Source organism: Homalodisca vitripennis, chromosome 5 (assembly GCF_021130785.1).
Source record: "Homalodisca vitripennis isolate AUS2020 chromosome 5, UT_GWSS_2.1, whole genome shotgun sequence".
Lineage (NCBI taxonomy): Eukaryota > Metazoa > Arthropoda > Insecta > Hemiptera > Cicadellidae > Homalodisca > Homalodisca vitripennis.
This window is the reverse complement of record NC_060211.1, coordinates 15,568,130-15,595,863: the sequence shown is the minus strand read 5'-3', so window position 1 is coordinate 15,595,863 and position 27,734 is coordinate 15,568,130. Positions and strand designations below refer to the sequence as shown.

The window sequence follows — 27,734 nt, the reverse complement described above, 5'->3', positions numbered from 1 at the left end:
TGACAACTAAGAAGTAGATTAATCTTAATCTTAAAAGCTTAAGATAAGGCCTCCGTTGTAGTTTTAAATATATGTAAACAGTCTAAACTGTTGATATGAAAGAGGCAGTGACTTGCGGAACGCGTACTCGAACGTGAAGTGGGGGAACCATGACAACAACTGTGACCTTGTACACAAATAGAGCTCTCCATTCTGTGAGTGCTCTCAACACCGTCAGATGACTTCAGCTCACGTAAGTTCATAGCCAACAAATATCTCACTATATCACTATATCAGCTTGTGATAAACATTTAAATTACAACATTATAAACATTTCTTATGCTGTGATAACCTTATACATTGTTAGTACGGGATATAATGAACTGTTTTATTGACAGTAAATTAAACAACAAACTCGATTCGTCTTGTACTCTCTGACAAAAGGATCGAACATCTGGAAATGATAAGCTTATTGAAATAGTATTTGTGTATCGGAAACTCTGTGTTTAGTACATTTGCTGTGTTTTAGCTATAGTTAAGTTTGCACCTCTCCCAGAAAAGAAAGTTGAATAAAAATGTTAATTTTAAAGCTTTTCCTCAACTGAAAACTATCAATGAATAACGGATAAATTTGTAATGTAAATACAAAGTTATTTAAATTCAGCTTTAAATAGAAACACACATTTGTTCAAAATCATTGAAATGTTCCTAAAAAGAACCAAATTTTAATGAGATTAATCATATAAAAGTAAGATAATATTAAATGTATAATAGATAATGTTATACATAATATTAATTTATAAGATAATAAAAAATAATATGATTATTAAAAAAAAATAATAATATTATTATTTTTTTTATAATATATTTTTTAATTAATATTATATTCAAAATCATATAAGATAATGTTAAAATATTAATAATAATTATTATTAATATTTTAACACAAAGCACATTTAGTAGTATTTAAATATTAAGGATATAAGATACATAACCTATTTATAAGATCTACCACATATGTTCATATTATTGGCGACAATGCTCATATCTTTCAATAACCTGTAAGCAAATTAAAATTATTTTTATCCCTACCTGTTATAAAATATTGTAGATTTGAAATAGCTGTATATATGTAAAAATATATTTATTTATTTTACACGAATTATTTTGTTCAATGTTTTGTGCAATTCTCAAGCTGTTTCTACCATGTAACCTGCTTTAACCTGAAATTGGCTTACAAATATTCACATTTATTTCTGAGTAGCTGTAACCGTTGATTTTGCACTCAATTTTCTAAGTCCCTATATAATGTGAAATGATAAAATTTTGTGAAAATGTTCAAATGTAACATTGGCATACACAAGATAGATATTATTTCAATGTTCATCGTTAAGAGTATTAGTGTTCACTCTTATATCAGATTTCGCACGTGTAGGAATACATGTGGTTTACATTAACACCACAGTTGAGTCTGCCTTGTTGTCCCGAGTAAAAATACAAATACACAGGTTTTAGAAACCTACTTCGGTCAAAAAGTCTTTACTTACAGCCCTTGTCATAATAATTCTGGTCTACATATTTCCAGTGCATTTCATAGTTGAGTTTGCCTTGTTATTCGAAAGAAAACATATATACATAAGTAGGACGGAATAGCCTACTTCAGTTAAAAGTGCCTACTTTCAGTATAGCTGACGTTATTGCTCCGTTTAAAAAGCTATATACGTATGTAGCCCTAGGAAACATACTTCGTTTAAAAGTCGTCTGTTTCCGGCTCCTGTAGCATGTTATCGGTCGGCAGTGTTGCCATTCCCTAGTAAATTAAATATTATTAATTCAGCTTTAGTGGTCAAGTGATACACTATACATGAAATCAATCGTAGCAGGAGAACTATGAAGTTACTGTTGCTTTTGATGAGCCTGAGATGTCTCGCTCATGGAGCTCGGATCCTCGCAGTGTTGTCATTCCCTACTAAAGTAAATATTATTAATTAAGCGTTAATGGTTAAGAGATACATTGTAAATGAAATAAATTTTAGCAGGACAACTATGAAGATACTGTTGATATTGATGAGCCTGGGATCTCTCGCTCATGGAGCTCGGATCCTAGCAGTGTTGCCATTTCCTAGCAAAAGCCACAGTATAATGCACTACACAATATTCAACCTGATGGCTCAGAGAGGACATGAGGTGGTCGTATACAGTGTTTACCCTCCTCCGTACAGTATAGCCAACTTGACGTACACCCATCTACCTTCTGGACTCACAGAAATGACTAGTAAGTTAAGTACTATTTCAGTAGTTCAGTTTACTACTATACTCCAAAGTTCTACAAATGCACAAATGCTGTCATGTAGAAATAGACTAAACTACTTTGATTTAATTATAGTATTTCGGCATTTTGTGTTATCAAAAAGTATTGACGAAATATATTAGCTAACATTGTATGTATGATAACTGGAACTAAGAAAAGTAACGTGAAGAAACAGAAATTTACGAACATATGATTGAAATTCAAGAGAAAAAACTATTCATGAAGAGACAATGGTAAAATAGTTGTAAAGTAGAAAAATATAATTTAGAGAAATGTGAATACGTAATGAATGCAATTAATTTTTTGTTCAGACCAAAGAGTACTTCGCATTTTAATACTAACTGATGTCGTATAATACATACAAATGTGTTATGTATCTTCTCGTACTTTGAAAATATCTTTAAGTGAATAAAAGTGTTAACGATAATAGTCTAAAGCGTATTATATACTGTATAAAAGTAAATAAGTCGAATATAAAATTTCATTCCTGCGGCACTCTTGGAGCCACTCTATGGAGTTTGAAAAGGTACGAAGAAAAATAATTGGATCAATTATTAAGATTATTAAAGTTTCAAGCTTTTTCTTGGATTTAAAAATACTTTTAATACCCAGCTTTCCTTGTATCCCAAATAAAATTATTTAGTCCTAAAATGGAGGAGGAGTCGCTGTAGGAATAAATAAAGGTTGATAACTAAATAGAATTGACTAAGCCACTTTGATTGAAGTGCTATTTGAGACATAATTGACAATGATAACAAAAATAATTGGTAAATCTGATCTAGTTAGTGTTACAGAAATAGTATGTTTTTACGAAGTAGTAGTATTTACCTTATCAGTTACAGATATTTAATTAATACTTATCATAGGCCGCATTGTTTTCCATGCGCTGTTAATGTTAAGGAAACATTCTTTTGTTATTATAATCGTATAACCTCCAAACATATGGAAAGTCCATAATCTAGAAACCTTAATAGACGAAAATTGCTTGGACAATATATATTTCTTTTTAGAAAATTAGACTTGATTTAGTTAAAGTTAAATCCAAAATTACATGTGTAAATATATTCACTTAAAACGGTTTAATTGTGTACTTATATAACTTTTGACAGTCATTTTTGAACTTGAATAGTTGTTAAAATTAAGTAGGAATATCTTGTCGAAAATTGTTATTGGTTAAAACTGGCTAACAAACACATCAAAACTATATAAAACACTGCCTCTGTACGAAGGTTTGTCAGTATCCATTAATAAATACGGCATTTATCTCGTTCAAAATTAGTCCTGAAATTTTTTTGTACGAAAATATAAACGTAACAATAAACGTATTGAAAGCATTATTAGAAATGACCTGAGAATTATACCACACTTTTTTTGTTGTGCGCTATAATGAATAATGACTTATGGTTTTCCAAATGTTGAAATGCTGCCTTCTTCAAACCTCAAAAGATATTGAAAAAGTTAAATAATAAAAGCTAACCAATAATCAATCGAACAAACGTTTGAAATTTTATAGAATGGGTTCCCAAAAAAACAAAAAAAAAAAAACAATTATTGGGTGTCCAATTTTAGTTTGATAAATTTAGCAGTGAAGTAAATCTAATACTAAGCACTATCATGGGTTCTAGGCGACGCGGTCATATATTATATCTTATAATCCAGGTGATAGAACAGGTAAATACTCTATCAGAAAATTAGCGAACACAAAGAATTACCAAAATATTACACAATATATGCGGAATATCCCAGAAAACTCAACTGAAAGGAAAAAAAATTTTAAATCACTTTTACACTACGCAAAAATTACCGTATAGTTTATAAACATAGTTAAAATACTATATGTCCATTTCAATAAATTGAATACATCAGAATTAGTTGGGTTTATTTGTCCTGTCTACAAATAACTGAAGAAACTAAATAAGATTCACAGTGTACAACTGGCAACAATGTTCTAGACTGTTCCGTAATTTGTTAAATATTTTCGGAATTAAATGAAATAAAATGAAAAATGCCTATTAAAACGAGGCGGAGTTAGGGCTATCAAGCCCTTCTACCACTCAACCTCAAAGGAAGGATGTAGCTCAATTAACTTTTCCGTAAGTGTATTATTATTGCAGAAATTTATACTGTATAAAGATCTAAAATTATGAAAAACTCTAATTTTTAGATTACGAATATATAAAACTTTTGAAAGATATTTGTATTCATACATAAGCTTTCGATATAAATTTTTAGTGAAAAGTACTCCTTCATCAAATATTGAGTGATGGGTAAAAACCAAAATCAAGAAGAGTGTACTTTTCTCGAAACTTTCAACGGGATCAAGCGCAGATTGAGAGGCGCTATCCCACACTTCAACACCGTACCTAATTTAAGTATTTAAGCATAGATGTATAGATGAATTTTAGAGCTGTTCTTGGCAGTAATTGTCTTATAAAAGACAGTTTTGCCACTATAGATTTTAATATATCTAAAAAAATATTTATTTGACATTCTTCATATTAAAATCTAAGATTATCCCTAGATATCTTGTGTTAGGAACAAAATTTAATTTTATATATTGACAATCGTTTACCTTAGCCGCATAGACAAAATTATAATGAAAATAAATACTACAGATACTTGGTGATCTAGGAGGCGAATTCGAGAGTTTAATGAAAATGCAAAACTAAAGATTTTTGCAATAAGCCCATTTTAGTAAATTGGTGCAATTCTTCTGAATATAACGTTCAGCGATAACAGGGTCCTTATGGTCCAAACCAATCTCAGTCTCATTAGCATACATATACAGATTACTATGGGGGATAATTGGAATTTTCAAGACCATTAACATAAATACTATATAAAATTCAACCTATAATACTTCCTTAATGAACTCCTTGGTTCTGTGACTTTTATCCATTCAATTAGTGTGACAACTTTAAAGTAAAAGGTTTATATTATAATTAATTCTCAAGCCACTTAAAATAACTTGCCCTCAATTCTAAAATTGTCATGCTTTCAAAGTGAAACGCTAATAAATAATAACTGATAAAAGTTGTTTTGGCAGATTAAGCTCTTCTTTAAAAAATCGACGAAATCTAGTAGTTTATTATTTTTATAAAAAACCATGCTGTTTATCACAAATAATTTTTGCCTCCTGAAGACATTTGCTTTATATTATACATTTTTTAAGAAATATTGCGTAATTAATTGCAAAATCTGATCTCTTCATACTTAGGAGAAATTTTTTCATTAGGATTTGAAATTATTTTAGGAAAATGTATCTTTGGTAAAAGCAGAAAGGAAGGGTTTATATTAAAAATTAACAAACATTAATCTAAAATTTATTTATATTTCTCATGATGAATTTTTACCATCAATTAGGTGTTCTCCTCAATGTTAAGTTCTTTTTGGATTTATTTTGAAAGTCTATCGTTGAAATTAACAGGCAGAGGAATGTGAAATAAATAAAATATGTTGAGTTACTTGTGCTACTTAAGATTTATTATCCCACATAGATGGTCGGATTGCGTTCGAAAATAGTAAAAATATTTTCATAGATGTTTCTTTTTAACCACTTTTAGTAATTTGTTATTTCGTGGAATTCTAGAAAACAGGGCGCCCCACACAACAGGGATCTACAGGGTTCTTAGCATTTCCGGGATAAAAGTACACATTATGTACAGCAACATAAACTAGTCGTCTGTTTATCCCATTAGTATTACTGTACTACAAAATCTACTTAAACGCTCAACGACCTTGAAAGAAATGTAATTTTACTAAAGAAAAGCGTTGACCTTTAAAATTGCTCACAATATCCAACTACCTAGAGTTGATGTCACTTTGGTTATAGATGTCTCCAAACGTGTACATCGGTTAGTAGGGTAACAATGTATCAAATAGTAGGCTATTAATAACGGTGTTTGAATTTGTAACACATTTTTTCATTTTTAGATTCATGGACGTTAGAGCTGTTCCATGAGATAGCTGGAAGCACTAATTTTTATGGATGTACAGCATTGGGCGTTTTTGCCTTAACAACGGCGGCTTGCGAAGACGTATTTAAGAACGAAAATATAAAAGAGCTGCTTGAATCAGATCAAAATTTTGACCTCATTTTTCTAGAATTCACGTTTGGTCAAGAATCTCTCTCCGTGTTTAGCCACAAGTTTAAAGCTCCTATCATAAATTTCCAAGGATTCACCACCTGGAGTCTTATCGACTGGGTTGCCGGAAACTCCTTATCCATTTCACACATCCCAGAAGCGAGTTCCTTTTCATTTACAAACAAAATGTCCTTTAAGGAGAGGCTACAGAACTTTCTATCGACAGTTCTTACTTTTCTCTCGTATCACTTTGAACACCTCCCCAACCAACAGAGATTAGTGGAACAATATTACAAAGATCCCAGCATGCCCCATGTCTCAGAGATGCTGAAAGAGATCTCAATAACTTTTATAAATTCACAAAAAAGCCTAGAATATCCCAGGCCATACACACCTAATATGATACCAATTGGAGGGGCCCACATGTCTACTCATATGACTCCTTTACCCAAGGTACGTATATATGAAATTTATATTTCATTTGGTTTTTAAGAATTTAAAGAAAAACTTTTATGTTCATTCAAAGCGCTTAATATACATTATTTTTCGATTAACCGCATCACTTTATCAATATTTGTAAAAGAGTTTTTATTTCAAAGTTTTTTGTTTTATTTTCAGGACATAAAAACATTTGTTGACAATGCTAAACAAGGATTGATTTTCTTCAGTTTGGGTACATTTGTTCCTGAACATAACATGCCCAGTAAATACATTCAGGCGTTCGTAAATGCATTTAAACGGCTTCCGCAAAAAGTTCTGTGGAAAACTGGAATTGAAAATATTCCTGGCCTTCCTGAAAACGTGAAGCTCACAAAATGGGTGCCTCAGCCCACAGTGTTGGGTAGGTAAATAGAAGCCTATATTTTAATTTTAGAACTGCAAGGTTTAATTTTAAGAATTCCCAAATGAAAACAGCAACCCTTAAACTGCTTCCATGTGTAAACATAACAATTGTAATGGGTTTTATAACGGACAATTCGACAAAGTTTTAAAATAGTTACTTGTTTAATTTAGAAATTCCAAATATATTTATTAAAATACATGAAAATTCTTATGAGAAACAATGTTCTCCAATAAGATCGAAAGGATAGACTATATAATAAAAAGATTTATCATAATTTATAAATTATTATTTCTTCAAGTAGATGATACAAAAATTTGGAAAATTGTATTGTATTAGAACCCACTGAAATAAAACACTCTATATGAATAATTATGAGCTAATAAATACCTACACCTTAAGAAAACTTGAAAATTCATATTTACATTTATTACAACTATTATGTTACATGGGATATTAATTATTTACGGGCGTTGTATAGTCAAGGTTATCGTCCGTACTAATATTGAACGAAAAGAGATGAAAACTGTCAGGAAAGTCAAAATAGAAACAATTGGCTTTTTGTTTGTTATTTGGTGTACACATTTCTTTAGTTACGCTTTATTTTTTACCAACCTTTCTTGGTTATTGTAATAACCAGTCTGTCACTTTCAACATCTCAGTTTCTCCAAGACTCAGTTTTAACGAAAGACATTTTGTTATAAAAATACGTATCAGTTAGAGCTTGTTCAGTTGATACAACCAAAATAACCCTTACGTTGTGCAGGTCACCCTAACTGTGTTCTGTTCCTGACTCATGGAGGACTGTTTAGCCAACACGAAACTTTCTATGCGGGAGTACCTGTGGTTGGGATACCATTCTTTACTGAACAAAGGTAAGCATTTTAAGTATTAATTAACAAAACCAATACAGTACTGAAACACTGTGTTTCAAGAATAGTATCGGTTATCTTTTTCATGAGTAACACATGTACAAACATAGCATGGCAATGAAGACACCAAAGTCATACTTACTAACAAATAGGTCTTCTTAAAAAAATCCTGAGATCCGTTACTAAAGTCAAAATATTCAGAATATTACAAACAAATCACCACACCACAAAAAACACCGGATACACGCACTAGAGCATATAATTTTAGAATGATTATCCAAACACTAGAGGTAGTGATGGTAAATATCCCAAAAGCTTTTACCTTTTAAAATGATTTAAATTTAGGCATTGAGCTTTAAGAAAAGGTAATTCTGTTTCCATAGTGAAGAAATTATCGGAATTACGGTACTTATATTGTTCATTCTATAGGGAACGATCATCTAAGGGATAGTTAACGTTTGCATGTAGCCCTAAGGTGTGAGGTTTGGTCAAAACTCAAATTGCAGATGTAGCACATTGATATGGTGACTATTAATTTAATAGAACACAAGTTTTGCTGCTTTGAAGTTTCCTAGGTTTCGTGTATAATCGTGTCCTTAAGGCGAGAAACTCAACGAGACATTACCATACCACTGAGAATGAGGTGGCTTGCACCATAAAGAGACTGAAAAAGTTCATAGAATCAGATATACGGATTAATAAATAAACTCTTAAAACATTTTAAAATTACTTAAATAATCCAAATCACAATTCAAATCGGGATTTTTAACCTTTAAGTAACGGGATTGCCAAAGTAACGCAAGTACCTAATTATCTGTAGATCACCGGTAAGAGTAGATCACTATTGAGAGAGTCAAAAATATTTTGGAACAACTGTCGATAGTATGGAAAGATGAGAATGTGACCTCAGCATATTTTCTAAATCTTTCCAGTGCTGACTGTGTGCTGCACAATCTAGATCCAATATTCATGGTATAAAATACATGGATCCCATCTTATCTCAAAGTTTGCTCAAATATTATATTTATAAGGATTGAAGTAAAGTTAACATTTATTATCCTGCAGATTTTAATTCTTGGACCTTTCCCGTTCCTTATTAGTGAATTAAGTGAACTCAATGATATAGAACCGTAAAATAGTTTAGTAAACAGTGGATATGTCTCGTTATAATAAAATATTTAAAAAGTCTAATTATCACAGCCCTTATTTCTTTTAATTAAATTATTACCTAGATAAACTTGAAATAAAAGTTCATTATCACATATTATTGAGTGTTTTAATAACATGATACATCTATCTGGGGATACATCTAAATAGTGGTTTAGAAAACGATCATTTTGACATTGTATCTTCAAGAATTACTTTTAATATGTGTATTTTCCACATTTTACTTAGAACGATATAAACAGCTTTGCAAAATTAACTGTTTTCTTATATTGGCGTACTGGATAAATCAGGGACAGCTGTGAAACGTCCTATGTCTAAAATATAAGTAGTCTTTAAGAAAGAGCTGTCTGTATAAATTCAAAATTAAACCATTAAATTTGTTTTAGGAGCCTCAATCGTACAAGTTTCAATTCTTTATCTTAGGATGTTTGAACGTTCACGTAAAGGGAATTGGTTTAGTAAGTCTTAATAACTACTTCCTTCTGCTTTTTGTAAGGGGTTCGTAAATTTGTTCACAGGTGTAAACTAAATGGGGTTGGAATATGCATTAAAACTAACGCGCAGGAACCGGAACGTGAATTGCTCTTTTTCAAAACAAATATATAAGTAATATATAAAACATCATCATTCTAACTTTCCAGTAAAGTAGGAACGGTTTTACTTATATGCATTCTTTGAGAGAAGGCTTTAAGGTAGGTTTGAGATAAGATTAAGGATATGGTTAAATGCGTATAGTTAAATTATTAATACAATAATTTTGAGCTATGCGTAGCTGTTACAGTTTCAAAAGGCGTGATATCATGAACTCATAAACTGCTCATTGTTGTGAAACTTGTTGACAGATTTAACATGAAGTTTTACGAAAGTCTTGGGGTCGGAATCAAATTAGAACTAAACGACGTCACAGAGGAAGCTGTATACAAGGCAATAACAACAATACTAAATAATCCAAGGTAAGGCGGTAACAGTTACTATTAATATATAAGTATTTTAAATGAATATATATTTGTTTACATAATTTATTTTGTAATTATTTAAAGATTAATTTGTGGTAAGGAGATATTTAATTTTCAAAAAGTGAAACATTTTCATATTTGTTGGATGCTGTATAAAAGAATTAATATATATAAGAATAATTATACTGAAAGTATTAAAAGTTAAGCGGTGGTAAATATAGTGGTAGTCTTTCAAAACTACTTAAGATCAACCAACCTTAGAACCATTAAAAGTTTACACTGAGGGATAAATTTAGTTTACATCGTTTCTTTGGACACTCCAACTTTAAAAGAATTTATGTTTTTTTGCTTATTATAATTCAAATTCCTCTATTAATCCTAGTAATCTAGTAATATAGATTCCTAGTTATGAAAAACTTCTTCCACAGATTTAAAACAGTAAGAAAATGTCTTTATATAGTACATTAAAAAATCCCTTGCATACACTTTTTACTAGAATTTTACACCAAGTATCTTACTAATGGAGACTCGAATGATCACGTAGCAGTTTTTACTGCCCAACCCTGTGATAGTTATATGGAAATATATATGTTTATCCATGGGTCAAAAAGAGGCTGTGAACCCAATTTAGGTCTCAAATTGACAAAAAGCAAGGGGGATAACTTGCTGACGGTAAGTCCATTTCCCAAAATATACTAACCATAAAAAATCCATGAAAACTGCAAAAATTTTATGGTATGGTGATTATGAGATATGCTTATAGTGTTGAAATCTTGGGAAAAATGTTCAGGCACTTTGATAGTATGTCCAGCCCAAATCTTATCTGGTATTGACCAAATCTTTACTGACGGATGATTTCTTACAGTTACCAGGAGAACGCCAAGAGAGTGTCCAGTATTGTGAGAGACCAGCCGATGTCTCCAGCTGACACAGTCGTGTTCTGGGTAGAGTACCTATTGAGACACGGCGGAGCTCCTCATCTCAAGCCTGCCTCTGTGTATCGTAGATAGTACAAATCTTTACTGACGGATGATTTCTTACAGTTACCAGGAGAACGCCAAGAGAGTGTCCAGTATTGTGAGAGACCAGCCGATGTCTCCAGCTGACACAGTCGTGTTCTGGGTAGAGTACCTATTGAGACACGGCGGAGCTCCTCATCTCAAGCCTGCCTCTGTGTATCGTAGATAGTACGAATCTTTACTGACGGATGATTTCTTTCAGTTACCAGGAGAACACCAAGAGAGTGTCCAGTATTGTGAGAGACCAGCCGATGTCTCCAGCTGATACAGTCGTGTTCTGGGTAGAGTACGTGTTGAGACACGGTGGAGCTCCACATCTCAAGCCTGCCTCTGTGTATCGTAGATAGTGCGAATCTTTACTGACGGATGATTTCTTTCAGTTACAAGGAGAACGCCAAGAGAGTGTCCAGTATAGTGAGAGACCAGCCGATGTCTCCAGCTGATACAGTCGTGTTCTGGGTAGAGTACGTGTTGAGTCACGGTGGAGCTCCACATCTCAAGCCTGCCTCTGTGTATCGTAAATAGTGCGAAATCTTTACTGACGGATGATTTCTTTCAGTTACAAGGAGAACGCCAAGAGAGTGTCCAGTATTGTGAGGGATTATCCGATGTCTCCAGCTGACACAGTCGTGTTCTGGGTAGAGTACGTGTTGAGACACGGTGGAGCTCCACATCTCAAGCCTGCCTCTGTGTATCGTAGATAGTGCGAATCTTTACTTGACGGATGATTTCTTTCAGTTACCAAGGAGAACGCCATGAGAGTGTCCAGTATTGTGAGAGACCAGCCGATGTCTCCAGCTGACACAGTCGTGTTCTGGGTAGAGTACGTGTTGAGACACGGTGGAGCTCCACATCTCAAGCCTGCCTCTGTGTATCGTAGATAGTACAAATCTTTACTGACGGAATGATTTCTTTCAGTTACAAGGAGAACGCCAAGAGAGTGTCCAGTATTGTGAGAGACCAGCCGATGTCTCCAGCTGACACAGTCGTGTTCTGGGTAGAGTACGTTTTGAGACACGGTGGAGCTCCTCATCTCAAGCCTGCCTCTGTGTATCGTAGATAGTACAAATCTTTACTGACGGATGATTTCTTTCAGTTACCAGGAGAACGCCAAGAGAGTGTCCAGTATTGTGAGAGACCAGCCGATGTCTCCAGCTGACACAGTCGTGTTCTGGGTAGAGTACGTGTTGAGACACGGCGGAGCTCCACATCTCAAGCCTGCCTCTGTGTATCTTCGGTGGTATGAGCTATTAATGGTGGACGTTATTTTGGTTATGTTTGTAATTACGTCATTGATCTTATTTATTTGCTACTTTATTATAAGGAGAGTTTCAAGTCTTTGTTTTGGTAATACCAGACATATTTCAAGTACTAAGAAAATGAATTAATTTGTATGGCTTGTTGTTATTTTTCCCCATTTATTTTTGCATAATTAATTACTTTTATAAATATTACTAAATTACAAATATTATTTAAATAGGTATTCAAATTCTCTTAGTGATTACGCGTTCAGTGTTAAGTTACGCTTAGTTAGAGTTGCAAGTTATTATACATATAATAAACGTTATTAGTTAGTACTGTCTTAAGTACTAATAATTTTATATACATGACAGCGAATTTGCCAATTATTATTTTAGCTGGAAAGGCTATTGGAAACAGCCGAAATTGATTTGTCTACAATAGCTAATATGAGCGTCAGTAATCCGGATCAATTCGGACCTCATCCGTATTTTTGAAATGTCCGGATATTCTCAATGAACAAAATAAGAGGTAATTACCAAGAGCTTATGAAAATGTATGTGTAATTGGGCATAAATCTCACCGTTGTTTACGGAAATGGAGCGAATGAATAAAACTATTCATTACTGCATTAATAAAAGCTTAATTGTTTCACTTTTAGAAAAAAAAAACACATTAGTCATATTTTGAGTAAAGTAAATCTAGGTTATAAAAAACTAAAATAATGTAATCAATGTAAAACTGTGACTAATACGTGTATGAAATTTCACTCAGCCCAGACTTATGGAATGTTTCATACGATGGTTTGCCTCGAGATGCCCCACGAAGTCTTCCTTGTGGGTTATGCCAATTTCGTAGCTGCAGTCATCACGGCGAGGTAATGAAATAATGATTCGGGTCAATGCCTGGATGACAAGCCACGGACTTGAGCTGGCGGTCGCCAAGACCGAGATCGTTATGCTCACTCGACGGAGAATCCCCACTCTGATCTCTATGAATGTGGGGGGTGTCGAGTTTCGGACAAGGACTGCAGCGAAGTACCTGGATGTGTTACTCGACTACCGTCTTCGGTATTTGGAAGCACATCCAGGCGGTGTGCGACAAAGCCTCTAAGGTGGTTATGTCTCTCGGCAGGCTGATGGCAAAAGTAGGAAGCCCTAGGTCAAGTAAGAGACGCCTCCTCATGTCTACTGTAAACTCAACCCTTCTGTATGGCGCAGAGGTTTGGGCGGGTGTCATGAGGATAAGGCGATACAGTCCAAGGCTGTAAAGATAAGAGCAGCACTTAGGGTCACCTGCTCCTATCGCACCGTTTCCGGTTCGACCGTGGTGGTCGTGGCTGGGGTGATTCCTATTGATCTGCTGGCCAACGAGAGACAGACCGTCTTTCGGGAGGCTGCCGAGCGGGGTAGAGAGGATGCCTTGGCTGCTGCCAAGGTGGAGACTCTGCAGGTTTGGCAGCGGAGGTGAACGGAAGGATCGGACGGTCGCTGGACCTTCCGTCTCATTCGAGACTTTCAACCCTAGATAGATCGTGGCCACGGGGAGATAGATTTCTACCTGTGTCAGTTCCTGATGGGGCACGGTTACTTTAGGAAGTACCTCTACAGGATGGGAAAAGTCAGGTCGCCTCGGTGTGCTTACTTTCCGGAGGAGGATGATGATGTTTATCACACCTTCTTCGCTTGTGGGCGCTTCACCGAGGCCAGGCGAACGCTCGCCACCACAGTTGGCGATGTTTCGGCAGAGACTATTGTGGAGCTGATGCTGCAGAGTGAGGACGCCTGGAATGCAGTCACCGCTCATGTACATGCGATCCTTCATCAGAAGCGTGAAGACGGATGCCTGGCTGACCCTTAGCTTTCGAAACAAGTAGTTTTGTCCTGGATGGGACATAAGACACACGGACCAGACAAGATGTCATCCGAAAGGGTTCCGGCCTCGGTCCTCCGTGGCCCGTAGGGGGTTTAGTGGGTAGTCCGCACGGGAGTCCCACACTCCGTGCGCAAATGTATTCCCCCTAGTTAAAAAAAACATGTATGAAATTACGAAACATTTTAAATAAAAATAATCTCTTATGGAGTTATGAACCACTTTGTTCGTTCGTATTTTGTAGTAAAGTTCTGCAAGGAGAATATGCTGATTTATTGCTCTTTCACCCTGTTTTTCAAACCACGCCATCAAAGTCACTCCTGCCACAAAACTTCAGAATGTGTCGTGTCGGCTTAGCTTCCCCAATATTTTTATCCTCATCCGATTCTTCTGTTTCTGCGTTCTCTCAAGACGAACCTAAGTAACCAAGCAATTGCAGTGTAGTGAATTAAAGGATGTTCACAAATTAAAGGTTGTTCTCAATAAATAAAAAAAAAATTACTAAACCAAGACACACAAAACGCCTCTCGCGCGCTCTCTGGGACGGCATGTTTTTGTTTAATACAAAAAGTACTTTACGTATAATATAAAAAAATATTTTTCGCCAGAAATGAATTCAAATTATTGTATTACGTCCTAATTTTTTACGCTCTACTTTTAAAATATAACATTACCTGGTTTCAAAAAGTATTACTTGTTTCAACTTAAAAGAGCCGTGTTATGAAAAATGAACATTATTTTTTGAGAATTCAAAGATTAAAATTACTAACGTTACTAGGCTTCGGAAAAAATACAGTGAATAATTTTTAAATTACCCTCGATTTGCTAAAATTTTTAAAGAACATTACCTAAATTAATTTCTTTGATAAAAAAATCATTGATTAAAAAAGATGTGGAATACTTAGTTAATTAAATATGCAATAAATCTTTCCAGTATAAAAAATTCCATATTCCATATTCCAATAAAAGTCCATATTCACTACTTGTTGTTGTACAAACACCCTTGGTTTTATTGGTAAACCAGGAGGTATAATTACTCATAATAATACTATAGGTATCTCTTTGTAACGCTATAGACATCTTCATCCACCCTGCGATGGATAAAAGAAAGTCAATTATTCCAGATGTGAAAGTTCAATTAAAAACATTGTGTCAATGAGGTTACAGCAGTTCTTCTTTACTTTGTGTAAACAAGATACAAAATTATTGTATTGTAGTTTATTTTTTAGAAGTTTTATTAAGGCCCTACACCTCTTATAATTATTACTCTATATTGTTCTGATGCGTTATGTAATGTTTTTACAACCTAACGTTAGGAAAGAAGCTAAGTTAGAAGTTAAACATTACAGGGATTGCTATTTGCGAAGAATCTGCTATAAAACAGAATAATTCCCTTTATTTTTGTGTTTGTGTCTGTTATTTTGTGTTTGTAATTCTGTATGTCTTTATGATCCACGATACATTGCCTTCAGTGGAGTTTAATTGTATCCGAAAATTCAGTCGAAGTAAAGTAACTCCCAATCGAATGATTGAAAAACACGATTTATATGGATATATTTTTTACAGACTACTGTATAAAACTACACTTCAAGGAATAGTATTCAACCTAATTAATATAAATTAAATATGTCTAAATGTGGTTCAGGCAATAAAATGGGATATTTCAATATAATACTAGAGCAGCACATCTTTAATAACTATTTGGTTATGAGAAGAGTGAGTGGTGAGAAGAGAAAGTTTTCATGACTAATGAAATAAGGACTAATGAACGTTTTCGTGAGTGTGTACAAGAAAATAAAAAATTATGACTTCTACAGCAACTATCAGAGCTAAGACCATCAACGATGTAAACACGCTGACATGAAATGTTTAAGTTTGGTCATATAATGGATATTCTCCTTGCGTTTTCCTTGTCTGAGTACCTGCAAGATAATAATCATTACTAAATGTACAAAAGGGTATAATACGCCATGCATAATGCGTATTTGTTGCCTATATGCGCATTTCATATTAGTTTCATTCTTAATTAATTGTAACAACTTATTATATTCACAGATAGCAAATATATCAATTCAAAATCCTTATCGTCTGTTTAATTTAATTTAATTTAAATATAATTTTGTAGAGGTCTATTACTTTAATGCAGATAATTTAATAATAATAATTAATGTCAAAGTTCCTATCACTGGTCCAAAACTTACAATCAACTAAGGTAAAATATACCTAGCTCCTTACGAGGGAAATTTATTTTGTAGTGTTTTCAGTAATTAGTTCCTCGAAAGAAAGAAAACAGGGAAGGAATGTAAACCAGCCTTAGGTCGTTGACGCAGTAAATTGGGCTAATTTAGAGTTTAACTCTGCTGCTTAATGGCTACAGTCATCCTTTATCCATTTTGTACTGAAATACAACCTTTCTGTTTGTATTCTACCAGGGCTCATTGGAGCTGAATAAATTCGTTTATCTTTCGTTATCTTACGTAAACATTTATCTTTCTGTTTATTCGTCTATCTAGAGACAAAATCTACATAATGAGAGACTAACTAGTCATTTAGTCTCTATGTATTTTATCCTAAGGGAAACACATTATTGTTAGGTCTAGTTATCTGAATGAAAAGCTAAGCGAATCTTTACTAACTCATTAGTGTGACTCACTCACTATATACTGGCAAAGAAAGAGTTGAAAGTTAATAACTTTCTAGTATAATAGTTTCATTAAAATTACTATTTTAAAGTTGGTTCATTATTAAAATTACTATTATAAAGGCCACTGAATGAACTTCCTTAACATTGATTGACCATTAATGTATATCAAATAAACAAATGTGGCAGAGGAACTCCTAAGTCTTACTGAGAGGTTATATCTCACATCTGCGGGCCAAATCGAATACCAGAATGAAATTTTCTACAAAAACTCAATTTTTGTTGTACCTCCAATGGTTAAGCCACAAAACGCCTTTAAAGAGAAAGCTTTGCTTAGATCCATAAAATATGTAAACAATACGATTTACTTAAAACTCCCAGTCAAACCTTATCTCCGAATTCAACTAATCATCTAATTCCACTTATACCCGATTGAATAGGAGCCTAGGGGCCTAGCCCCCAGTGAGCTGTAGGCGAGTGACTCACTATGTACTGCTATTTAAAGAGGTAACCTCAGCTTTGCGTGCTTAATTTTATTTTATTTGAGTATAACACAAGAATTTCCAGGTTTCAGTTTATTTATTTAATGCGAGGAGCGTTTCAAATTTGAATTTTTATATAGTGTTAATATTTTTCGGTATTTAACATATTTTTTCGTACAATTTGAGTATAGAACACAACTAAAAAAAAAACTGTCAGGTTTTTAAAGTATGGGTATAGCAATACACTTACAGTTTTTACTTGTGGCAGTACAGTTTATTGCATTGATCAATCTCAGAGTCGCTGTTACAGCGTTTTTGAAACATTCCTTATTGTAATTTTATTCATAAGCCTCCACTTTAACCGTTACATTGCAAAAAGTACTCTTATCCATAACTTGACAAACGTAAGGCCAAAAGAAGTACAATGCTGTAGAACAAAGGGGACAATTAACCTAAGGCATATCGTAATAAGGGATCAGAAGAGAGCCGGAAGGGTGTATGTAGCTCGCTACACGACAACGACAAAGCCTATCTCTTCTAGAACATCTCTTTATGCATTTAATGAGGACCAGGCGATCCTTTGTCTCTTGTTATATGGGGCTTGATACCTTGTTTAATTTAAAATAAAAGAAAGCTTACGCAGTTTAAATATCTTTGACAGTCGATTGCGGCATAATTCACAAATAGTATAAACGAATAAAACTAATTTGCTTTTCCGCATTTACGAGGCACAGTTTGGTCAAAGAATAAATAATACGTACTAATTTTAGTGTAATAGAGTTTAAGTATACTTTTTTATGGGTTTTTATACGTAAGAATGAATTTTAAACATTAGTGTTACAGTAAAGTAAAAACTTAAAATATATGTATATGCAAATAATTGCATACGGTGCTAATGTAAGTCTAGGATATGTAACGATGTCTTTCAGAAGTTATTAAAAGTTTAGACTATCGGTTATCGGACAGTCAAAGTTCTATATTCAGATTTCAATAATCAGTTGACAAAAAATAATGAAAATATAAAACCAAGTACCAAACTTAGAAGCGGAGTAATGGAGTTCAGTACAGAAGATAAAGGGTGGAGATATTTGCATGTATATTAAAAGAGTTTACAGCAGTTATGTGCTTCTGGACTGAGAGAGTTTTACATGGCTGCATATTTTCGGCTGCATATTTAAATTTAAACGTAACCTGAAAGTTTCATTACTCTATTCACAACTTTGAATGTTTTGACCTGTTGCATAACACAGGATTGATTAAGTTACTATTCAAAACGGAAGGGTCAACTATTAAATTACCTAGCAATTTAAAACAGTGGATATTTATGAGGAAACTATTTTTTTAGTTTAGTTATATTAACGGGGTGGTCTATTAATTTAAATTTTTCTAGTTAGAATAACTAATTAAACTAGGTAGAAACATATTTAAATAATGCAATATTTATTTCAGTTTACGCTTATCGATATTAGTACGATGTGTTTAGGAAAATAGGCTGATAAAGTGTATTATCGAAGAACCCGATTAAACATAAATCAGACTATCCAATGCAACAAAGCAACCAATAATTTTCCAAATTAATAGGGAGTTAATCATTTATATACAGACTTAACAAGCTTTTGTCTGTCTTCAGGAAATCTTAACGACCTGTGCCTTTGAATTGAAAAAAATAAAATAAAACCCAATTGCACTGATATAAGATGATTTACCTTAAGTATTGAAAGAAAATCCATAGAATCACAAGCTTATGCATGTATAGGTATTCAAATTGCTGCTATGTAAATCTTTTAAATTTTAAAAACATTATACTAAATACATTATAAAATATCCATTGATAGTCTTAGATTCACAAAGTTAGCATGCAGACAGAAATTATAAACTATTGTAAATCTTATTGCTCGTATTGCGTTAACAATGATTACGTTTGTTCTGTTGGAAAATTTCTTGTTTTTTTTAAGAAAATAATCAGTCACGAATAAATAAAAAATTCTTAATCAGGATGCAATGCAGATTATCGTGGCTCTACCCTCGCTAATGTTTGCTGAAGTAGCAAATAGATCTACCATTGTTACATTCCTTATCAACATTTAATCCTAAAAACACTAGATTGGCAAAAGTGTTATATTCAAGATACATTTTTGTCTGCACTATTGCTAATTTTATCCATTATGTCTACGATTTTATTTTTAAACTTTTATTTTCATCTTTTTGAATAATTTGCGTAAATGAGAACTAATTAAAGTTGTATGTATCAATTTCAAAAGTGGATGACGTCACCTATCATTGCGTGATCTCGTTTCTATATGTATCCGTATTTCGTATTTATTAATTCTTATATTTCTGCTAATTTCGTGTGTACGACAAAGCACGTTATTCAAGGTTATATGCTGTGATATAGATATGGGCCATTTTAACTATAATACTATATTATACATATAATTGAAACCAGTGGTGCATTTTTTCTGGTCTTGGCAGGGATGGGTTTAGGTTTGTCCTTCAGAAATAGCACTGAACTAGCATTTTAATACCTGATGTTTTTTTTTAAACAGACCCAAAGCTTTTTGATGTCCTAGCTTTGTATAATACTTACTACTACTATACTAATAAACAATTCTAATAAATATTTCAGGGTTATAATTAATATTACTATCATTGTGCAATATGGTTTTGCTGAGCGTTAGTGTACCTATCACTGCAGAGGCTGGATAAACGTTATTTTGGTCTGTCCACATGATATATTGAGAGCAAAATAACTCAAAGACCTTTATACAAAGTTTGCACGAAGCTTCATTTCTTTATCGGCGAAATTGGGCTCGATGTGGGAATCTACCCCCCCCCCCCCGATATTCAACTGAGCTTTACCGAGTGGTTTAAAATTTGTCTTTTTGGTAACCAAGATGTGATTGGGAGTTTAAAATTTGTAAGAAAACTGATTACAATCATATGAGATTTTAAAATGTGGCATAGTAACACATTTAGTCAACAGTTGGAATAAAATTAAGTACAGAGTTTAAATTTTCCATGCAACCACAGTGATGTCTGTTACCCAACACGTGGTGAGCATACCATTATGTTACCATTATTGACTGCAACTTCTGCCATTAGCTCATATACTAACATACAGAGTGTAAATTAGGTCCTGATACGCCTGGATATATTCTAAACAGATTGAGATATTGATCTAAAATGTATACCATACCTGTTAAAAATACTTGTCGGAACTTTTTGGAGGGTAAGAAAATTTCCCCCTCCCTTTGTCAAAGGGGATAGAAAAGGGTAACTTTAAATTTTCAAATTTCAACCCTTATCTCGTGACATTCCATATTAAATGCCTATTCAATAGAAACACAATGCCACTAACAAAACACCTCTACGCTATTTCTAGCAAAAGATATGGGCAAATAATGAAAAAAAGGGCAATGCCAATGTCTAGCGCATATCAACACAAAGCATGCATGATATCTTTTATTAAGTCGTTGAGGGGCCCAGAATATCCTTTTATGTAGTATATAATGTTTCTTGTGTGCATATATTGGTAAGAGGTGTCTTTTTCTAGGTGGCATTACAATCTAAGGGATTATTAGCCCATAACGTTTGCTAGAATCACCGTAGAGATGTTTTTGTTCATTTAATTTTGTTTCCATTGAATAGACCTTTAAAATGACATATCACAAGATAGGGGTTGCGATTTGATCATATAAAGTTAATCCCCTCTACCCATTTAAAAATGGGGAGAGGGGAAAATATTTTTATCCACCAAAAAGTCCAAATAAGTATTTTAATAGGTACAGTGAAGATTTTACATCGATATCTCAATCCATTTGGAATATAATCAGGCGTATCAGGGCTTAAATTACACCTTGTACTATCTCATACTATTCGACTAATATAATTACTACAAAAATATTTGCTACCATATAAATATATTTAAAAATCTAAAAATATTCCAAAATTAAATATATTCCAAGCTGTAGTTTTAATGTTCCGGATGAAGTGAAACAGCTAAATCATCTGACTACTGACAAGTACATGTAATCGTTGTGAAGAATAGGGGAATTTGTGCATTGTCTTTTTGTCAAGCTGTCAAGCTAGACATGTCTCTTTAAATGGAATGAAGAGATAGTGCTGAAAAACAATGTTGACAAATGGGACAAGTTGGACTTTTAAATACTACATTATAGCAATCTTATTAATGTTACCTTTTACATTTCCTAATAAGTCATATAGATTAATTTTTTTCCATATGAATATACAAAGAATATAGTTTGAAACTACATATGATTTTTTTCAGCTCTAAGTACCTGATGTTTAAGAAATTGTTAATGCAGGCCATCCAACTGCAACAAAATATTTTGATGACTGGATAATTTTGTATAAAGATTATTCAGCTTGCCGTTCATTTTTCGAAATTGGTTACTCCTCATAAAGTTGTTTTAAATTAATGCACGCTAGTATAATATATATTTTTATGAATGTAATAATCAAATCAAGTAAATAAACTATTTTTCATTTTGCGAATTTTGTAGCACCACCTATGGTAATTAAATGCTCTCCTAGTAATACCCAACCTAGGTTTCTCGGTTGATTTCGAAATCAATCTAGTTATTACAATATGGAGTTTCTCTATAACTAACCTTCGTACATAGTTTGTCTCCATTAGCTTGCAAAAGAATTGATAACATGTTACCATCTTAAACGTCCTGACAACAATGATACTTAAATAACACGTATTTCAAGTCCTTATCACTAAGATTTTACGTTTGAACAATGAAGTTTCTTATCGAAGCTGTGAAATGATCATTTAAGTAATTTGCATATAGTCTTTGGTTCGGTCTTATTTATATCAGCTTTGCCTAGCTTCAGTTTTGAAAGTTAATAAACTGAATAATGAAGGTTTTTCCACTGGATTGTCTTTTTAAAAAGGCTTCATGAGCCTCCTGAATGACTCTTGAACAAACAGTTTGATCTTAATCCATCCGACACAATTCCTAAATAGCTCTGAAATCATTGTTGCCCTGATGTATAGGCTTCAATCCACCTATATACTCTTATATCTAATATATTGAACATAATGCTTTCTCTATCTTGACGCAGTTGCAACTGGTTAACACAAATTCAGGCAACTGACTCTTGTAAGCAATCATATTCGACAGGGATTTGGCCTGGTATCCGTTGTGTTCCGTGAATTCAGTCAGTTATGACAGATACACGCTGATGATGCGGTAGATGTTCTGGGAAACTTCCATCTAGCGGAGTTTTATAAAGACCGCGGGCCCCCATACCCCGTCAAACGCACCCTTGATGTCTAAGAAGAGTCAAACCGCATGATTGATATCCACGGATAAGGTCTAGAGAGCTGCTAGATTAGGTCGACTGGGTAGCAGGGGAGAAATAAGAGAATCTATACGACACGGTCCCGTACGGTTTTTCCTGGAGCACGGCTAAACTGGGTCCCACCACCTCCTAGAGAGGCTAGTGAAAGAGAAACATCGGACTACCTAAGCCAGCTGATATGACATGGATCTAGATCCATTTAAGCGCCGAGAGAATGTCAGAAGGAGACCTCCGGAGACTGGATCAAATGCGACAGTGTACCCCAAGAAGAGTGTGGAATGAAGAACCTTCGGGTCCACTGTAACGCCCACCATAAGCCACTCCCCAAGAACCTTGTTAAATCCAGGGGGTTTGTTGAAATTACTACCACATAAGAACAAATTGACTAATGCAATATTGGCAAATTCTTCCACTCGGAAAACAACCGGGACAATTGCCGTGAGAGGGAGGGGGGCAGACTTAGAGTAAGTCCTCCTACCTCCTGGGAAACAACCGATAGGATAGAAATGGAGACAACAACTACTGACAAGTCAAAGGGATACACTTTGTCTCCAAAAAGCGCAAGAAATCTTCAAACTCCGACACTGAAGCGCGTATCAAGAAGAAGGACAAGGTCAAGAAACCAAGGCTACGGTTATGTCTGACATCCAACGAAGACTCTGACGACTCCGGTATGGATAAGCGAGTCTTCACACCGAAACATACCTCCTCGTACGACGATGTAGAGAGTTCATCGACCTAGTCTTAGATAAGTTCCTCCGAGAAGGTCCACGACACCGAGGGTGAACTTATAGTCACTCTCTGATGCGTTTAAACGCTTTATAAAGAGAACTTGACGCTTAAGGCCCTCCTGGACGAGAGGACGAACACCATCAGCTACGCCAGCGACGAATATACCAGCTACGCACCCAGGACTCTCCTACGCCTAGACTGCAGCCAGGCCATCAACGCACCTCATCAGCTAGGCTATTCAGACCGTGCTCGTCTAAGCCAAGATGGGAGGTGCAATGTCTGAGGAAGTCCGCCATTTCATTAGATGCACTGTGGAACCAAAGACCTTAGGTCTCAGAATTTACGAGCTTTCCAAGATTCTGAAAGGTGGGTAACGATAGAAATAGAAGATAGGAAACAAGCAGAGAATCTTGTGGTCTGTAGCAACAGCCGGGTCCGAAGAAGACTCTCTCGAAGATGATGATCTACGTCGTACCGAGGGGCCTGGAGCCCAATGAGCCAGGGATGTTTTCGAAAGAATATCAGGTCAACGGGGATGGAGGCATCAAGCCTATGTTCAGGTCGGGACAGAGATACCTCGAGACGTACCAGGGACGACCAAACCAGACATCGAGGCAAAGTTTGCGGATATATGTACCATTCTAGACGCCTGGCCAAAAAGGGTTGAAGTAGGTTTCCTTTAACAGGATAATGTCAATGGTTTTTATCCGGCCACTTACATAGGGGAAGACAGGCTCAGATTAGACTGTTAACACTAACCATTCCCTCTCACTAAGTAACTCCATGTTCCCATATTGCTAGCTGACCCCATCAATACCCCCATCCCCAAGGTTCCCATCTATTTCACTTAATTAATTAGGATGGATTAGGGACCTCATTGTAACAAGCTCAGAGTGCGATATTAGGATAGGGAATAGATTAGATATGATGTTTTGCTGACATGTATACTTAACATATATTATGTCTTAACATTTGAAACATTTGATTAATTAACACGTTTAATATATATATATATATATATATATATATATATATATATATATATACAGGGTGATTCATGAAGTTCTCCCCCACTTCTACAGCACATTGTACTAGTAAAAAATAATGAAAAAATGTTATATAAACATAGGTCCGAAAACGCTTCGTTAGCGAGTTACAGCTAGCGAAAGATTTCGCCTGAATTCCTGGGTAAAGAGTAAAATAAAGCCATACTGAACTTTTGGAAAGCTTAATTAAGTAAGAAATATCGTGGATTCTTATGTATTTTTACTTGATAAAGCTAATAAAATAGGTTTCAGAACTTTACCTGTAGTAGTTTTTGAGGGATTCAGGGTTAAATGCAAAAAATTGGGGCACGAAACAATGTTTTTTTAAGTTTGATGTACAATAACTTTGTTAAATTGGTAATAAATACATAAAATCAACAAACATTAATTGTAGAGAATTAATTTCTGAGAAAATTGATATGATCAAAGTCTAAAATAAAACAGAAATAAGTACCAAAAAATCGATTTTATTCAGTATAATACATTGCTAGTTTTAAGCAAAATTAATCAGGTTGGGCCAACCGTACGCACCTTTTTTAATAGATGTTCGAAAATGAGGCCATCATTATCAATACATTTTGCAGCACGTTTGTGTATTGCTTTTGTTGCGTTTCTTAATTTTTCAGGACTTCCCTGTATCTGCACAGCCGAATCCATAATACGGGCAAATATTAATTCATCACGAGTATTCACTTTTGTCTTGTATACAATTGTCTTTCATCCATCCCCAGATGCAATAATCCAATGGAGATAGATCTGGTGATCTTGGTGGCCAAGGGTGAGGCCTCCACGACCAATCCAGTGTCCCCAGGATATTGATGATTTAAGTAAGCAGAAACGGCACGTGAAAAGTGGGGGAGGTGCTCCGTCATGCTGGAAGTACAAATTTTGTCTGAGATGTAAAGGAACATTCTCTAACAGCTGCGGCAACTCTTCTTTGAAGGAAATGCAAATAGAACTCAGCATTTAGGCGTCCAGGTAATATGAAAGGTCCAATCAGCGATTGTGCAAAAGGCCACACCAGACATTGACGCTAAATCGGTGTTGAAGAAAGTTTCTGTTCCACTACCTCATGTGGATTTTCTTCTGCCCATGAGTGTTCATTGTGCAATTTATTGAAACCATCCCGAATGAATTGTGCCTCATCCGTAAACAAAATACGCTTGTAGAGTTGATTATTAATATTCAAAAAAGTTTGCAAAACTCCAAGCGAAGCGGACCATCCCCTAGCTGTAGATGTTGAACCTTTTGTTTATGAAACGGATATAAAATTTGTTTCGATTAAGTGACCTTCACACCGTTGACTGCGAAACTCCTATTCCGCCTAGAAATACGTCGTGTACTTACACCTGGACTGCGATGAACAGCATTAATAACAATATCATCATCAAGTTGGACAGCTCGTTCATAATTGGTTCTAGTACTTGGTAGTGATCCTGTTTCCCGAAGAGTACGAAAAGTTCCTGAAATTGTTTTGGTATCTGGAAATCTTCCTATTAGGGTAACGTAGTTCATATTCTTCTACAGCAGCTCTAGCATTACCATTAAAGTAACCAAATATAAAAACCATATCAGCATATTCCTCTGATGTAAATAAGTAAGGTATTTTTTCGCTAAATAAACAATCGAATTATAACTCACAGAAAAATTGCATTTAATAACACGATTCACAGAACCCGATCTCCTGCTGTAGCTTTGCAAAAACACCACTAATACACAGTTCTAACGTAACAGTCCAGAATATAACATTGTTGATCAGCTGTTATTCATGTGTTACCAACTTAGAAATTAATAAAACAAAAAAACTGCATTTCGATGATTAGTAAACAATAATGGGAAAATGTTTGCTTCATTTATTTTCGAACATTTGATGTAAATTTTTATTAAAAAAAAAAAATACAACGTAATAAAACATGATATTTTTATTTACAAAACAAATTTATTTAACAGTTAATCTTGTTTTCTCAATTTATCTCATCATTAAGGAACAAACATTTTGCTTTTGTTTTATTTTAACTAAATGCCGTACGGTATTTCTTTACAGCTAGTTAATGTATTATACTGAATAAAATCGATTTTTTGGTACTTATTTCTGTTTTATTTTAGACTTTGATTATATCAATTTTCTCAGAATTAAAATTCTCTACAATTAATGTTTGTTGATTTTATGTATTTATTACCAATTTAACAAAGTTATTGTACATCAAACTTAAAAAAAACATTGTTTCGTGTCCCAAATTTTTTGCATTTTAACCCTGAACCCTTCCAAAACTACTACAGGTACAGTTCTGAAACCTATTTTATTAGCTTTATCAGGTAAAATACATAAGAATCCACGATATTTCTTACTTAATTAACCTTTCCAAAAGTTCAGTATGGCTTTATTTTACTCTTACCCAGGAATTCAGGCGAAATCTTTCGCTAGCTGTAACTCGCTAACAAAGCGTTTCGGACCTATGTTTATATGACATTTTTTCATTATTTTTACTAGTACAATGTGCTGTAGAAGTGGGGGGAGAACTTTATGAATCACCCTGTATATATATATACTTATATATGTATATATTTTTATATATGTACTTATATACATACCTCTTCAGTGTGATTTTTAATGCCTGTTAATTTTTCTTCGAAACTAATTGAGTGATAATTAATACTATTCTGTGTTTCTTTATTTATTAAATTAAAGTATTGTTGTTAAGTGATTGATTCACATTGTTCTAGATGACCACCGTGCATGGTTAAAACGAAATTTGATGTGTTCACTGATTCTCAGGTAGGTGAGTTTAAACTAATTTTACACTTTCGTTCTTCCTAACTCTCCATTACAAAATATATTCCATGTCCCTTTTAAAATATAACCTTAATATGTTTTTAGAAGCAAATTTGGTTGCTCCACCGTGTTTTGCAATCGTTTATAAATATCGCAGTACACACAGTTTTCCGTCTGATGGGATTGTGAAATCACCTATCGTTGACAGGTTCTTAGGCCTGGCCCTACATAACTGATTGATCTACCTATCCCTCTATATAATCTTGTAACAGACCTTTACTAATTACATTAATAATTCAATCACTCGACAACTATCGCTTGGTAGACAACTAACCCTGTACCCCAAACAATAATCTTGAGAACATTGTCTTCAAAAAAGTCCAATTTT

The 27,734-nt window shown here is 34.2% G+C and overlaps 1 protein-coding gene across 5 annotated transcripts; it reads left to right on the top strand.

Moving 5' to 3' along the window:
• The first annotated feature begins 73 nt into the window (after positions 1–73).
• On the top strand, positions 74–27,326 carry LOC124361812 (UDP-glycosyltransferase UGT5-like). Of its 5 annotated transcripts, none has more exons than XM_046815799.1 (7): positions 74–232; positions 2,016–2,254; positions 6,224–6,828; positions 6,994–7,216; positions 7,983–8,091; positions 10,098–10,208; positions 12,149–12,624. In XM_046815799.1, the coding sequence occupies exons 2-7, from the start codon at positions 2,026–2,028 to the stop codon at positions 12,291–12,293; spliced, it is 1,422 nt and encodes a 473-aa protein (XP_046671755.1). In that variant the 5' UTR covers positions 74–232; positions 2,016–2,025; the 3' UTR covers positions 12,294–12,624. The 5 variants fall into 5 exon arrangements, with proteins under 5 accessions (XP_046671755.1, XP_046671756.1, XP_046671757.1 ...); XM_046815800.1 differs by lacking the exon at positions 12,149–12,624 and adding an exon at positions 11,433–11,592; XM_046815801.1 differs by lacking the exon at positions 12,149–12,624 and adding an exon at positions 27,298–27,326 and having other exon boundaries at positions 75–232.
• The last annotated feature ends 408 nt before the right edge of the window (positions 27,327–27,734 follow it).

What these genes read in the sequence shown, in the direction of transcription:
- LOC124361812 (XM_046815799.1), top strand. Translation starts at nt 2,026, where the DNA reads ATGAAGATACTGTTGATATTGATGAGCCTGGGATCTCTCGCTCATGGA. An exon ending in TGGACTCACAGAAATGACTA is followed by an intron (nt 2,255 to 6,223) that starts GTAAGTTAAGTA and finishes TTTCATTTTTAG; the next exon opens with ATTCATGGACGTTAGAGCTG. An exon ending in ACAATACTAAATAATCCAAG is followed by an intron (nt 10,209 to 12,148) that starts GTAAGGCGGTAA and finishes GATTTCTTTCAG; the next exon opens with TTACAAGGAGAACGCCAAGA.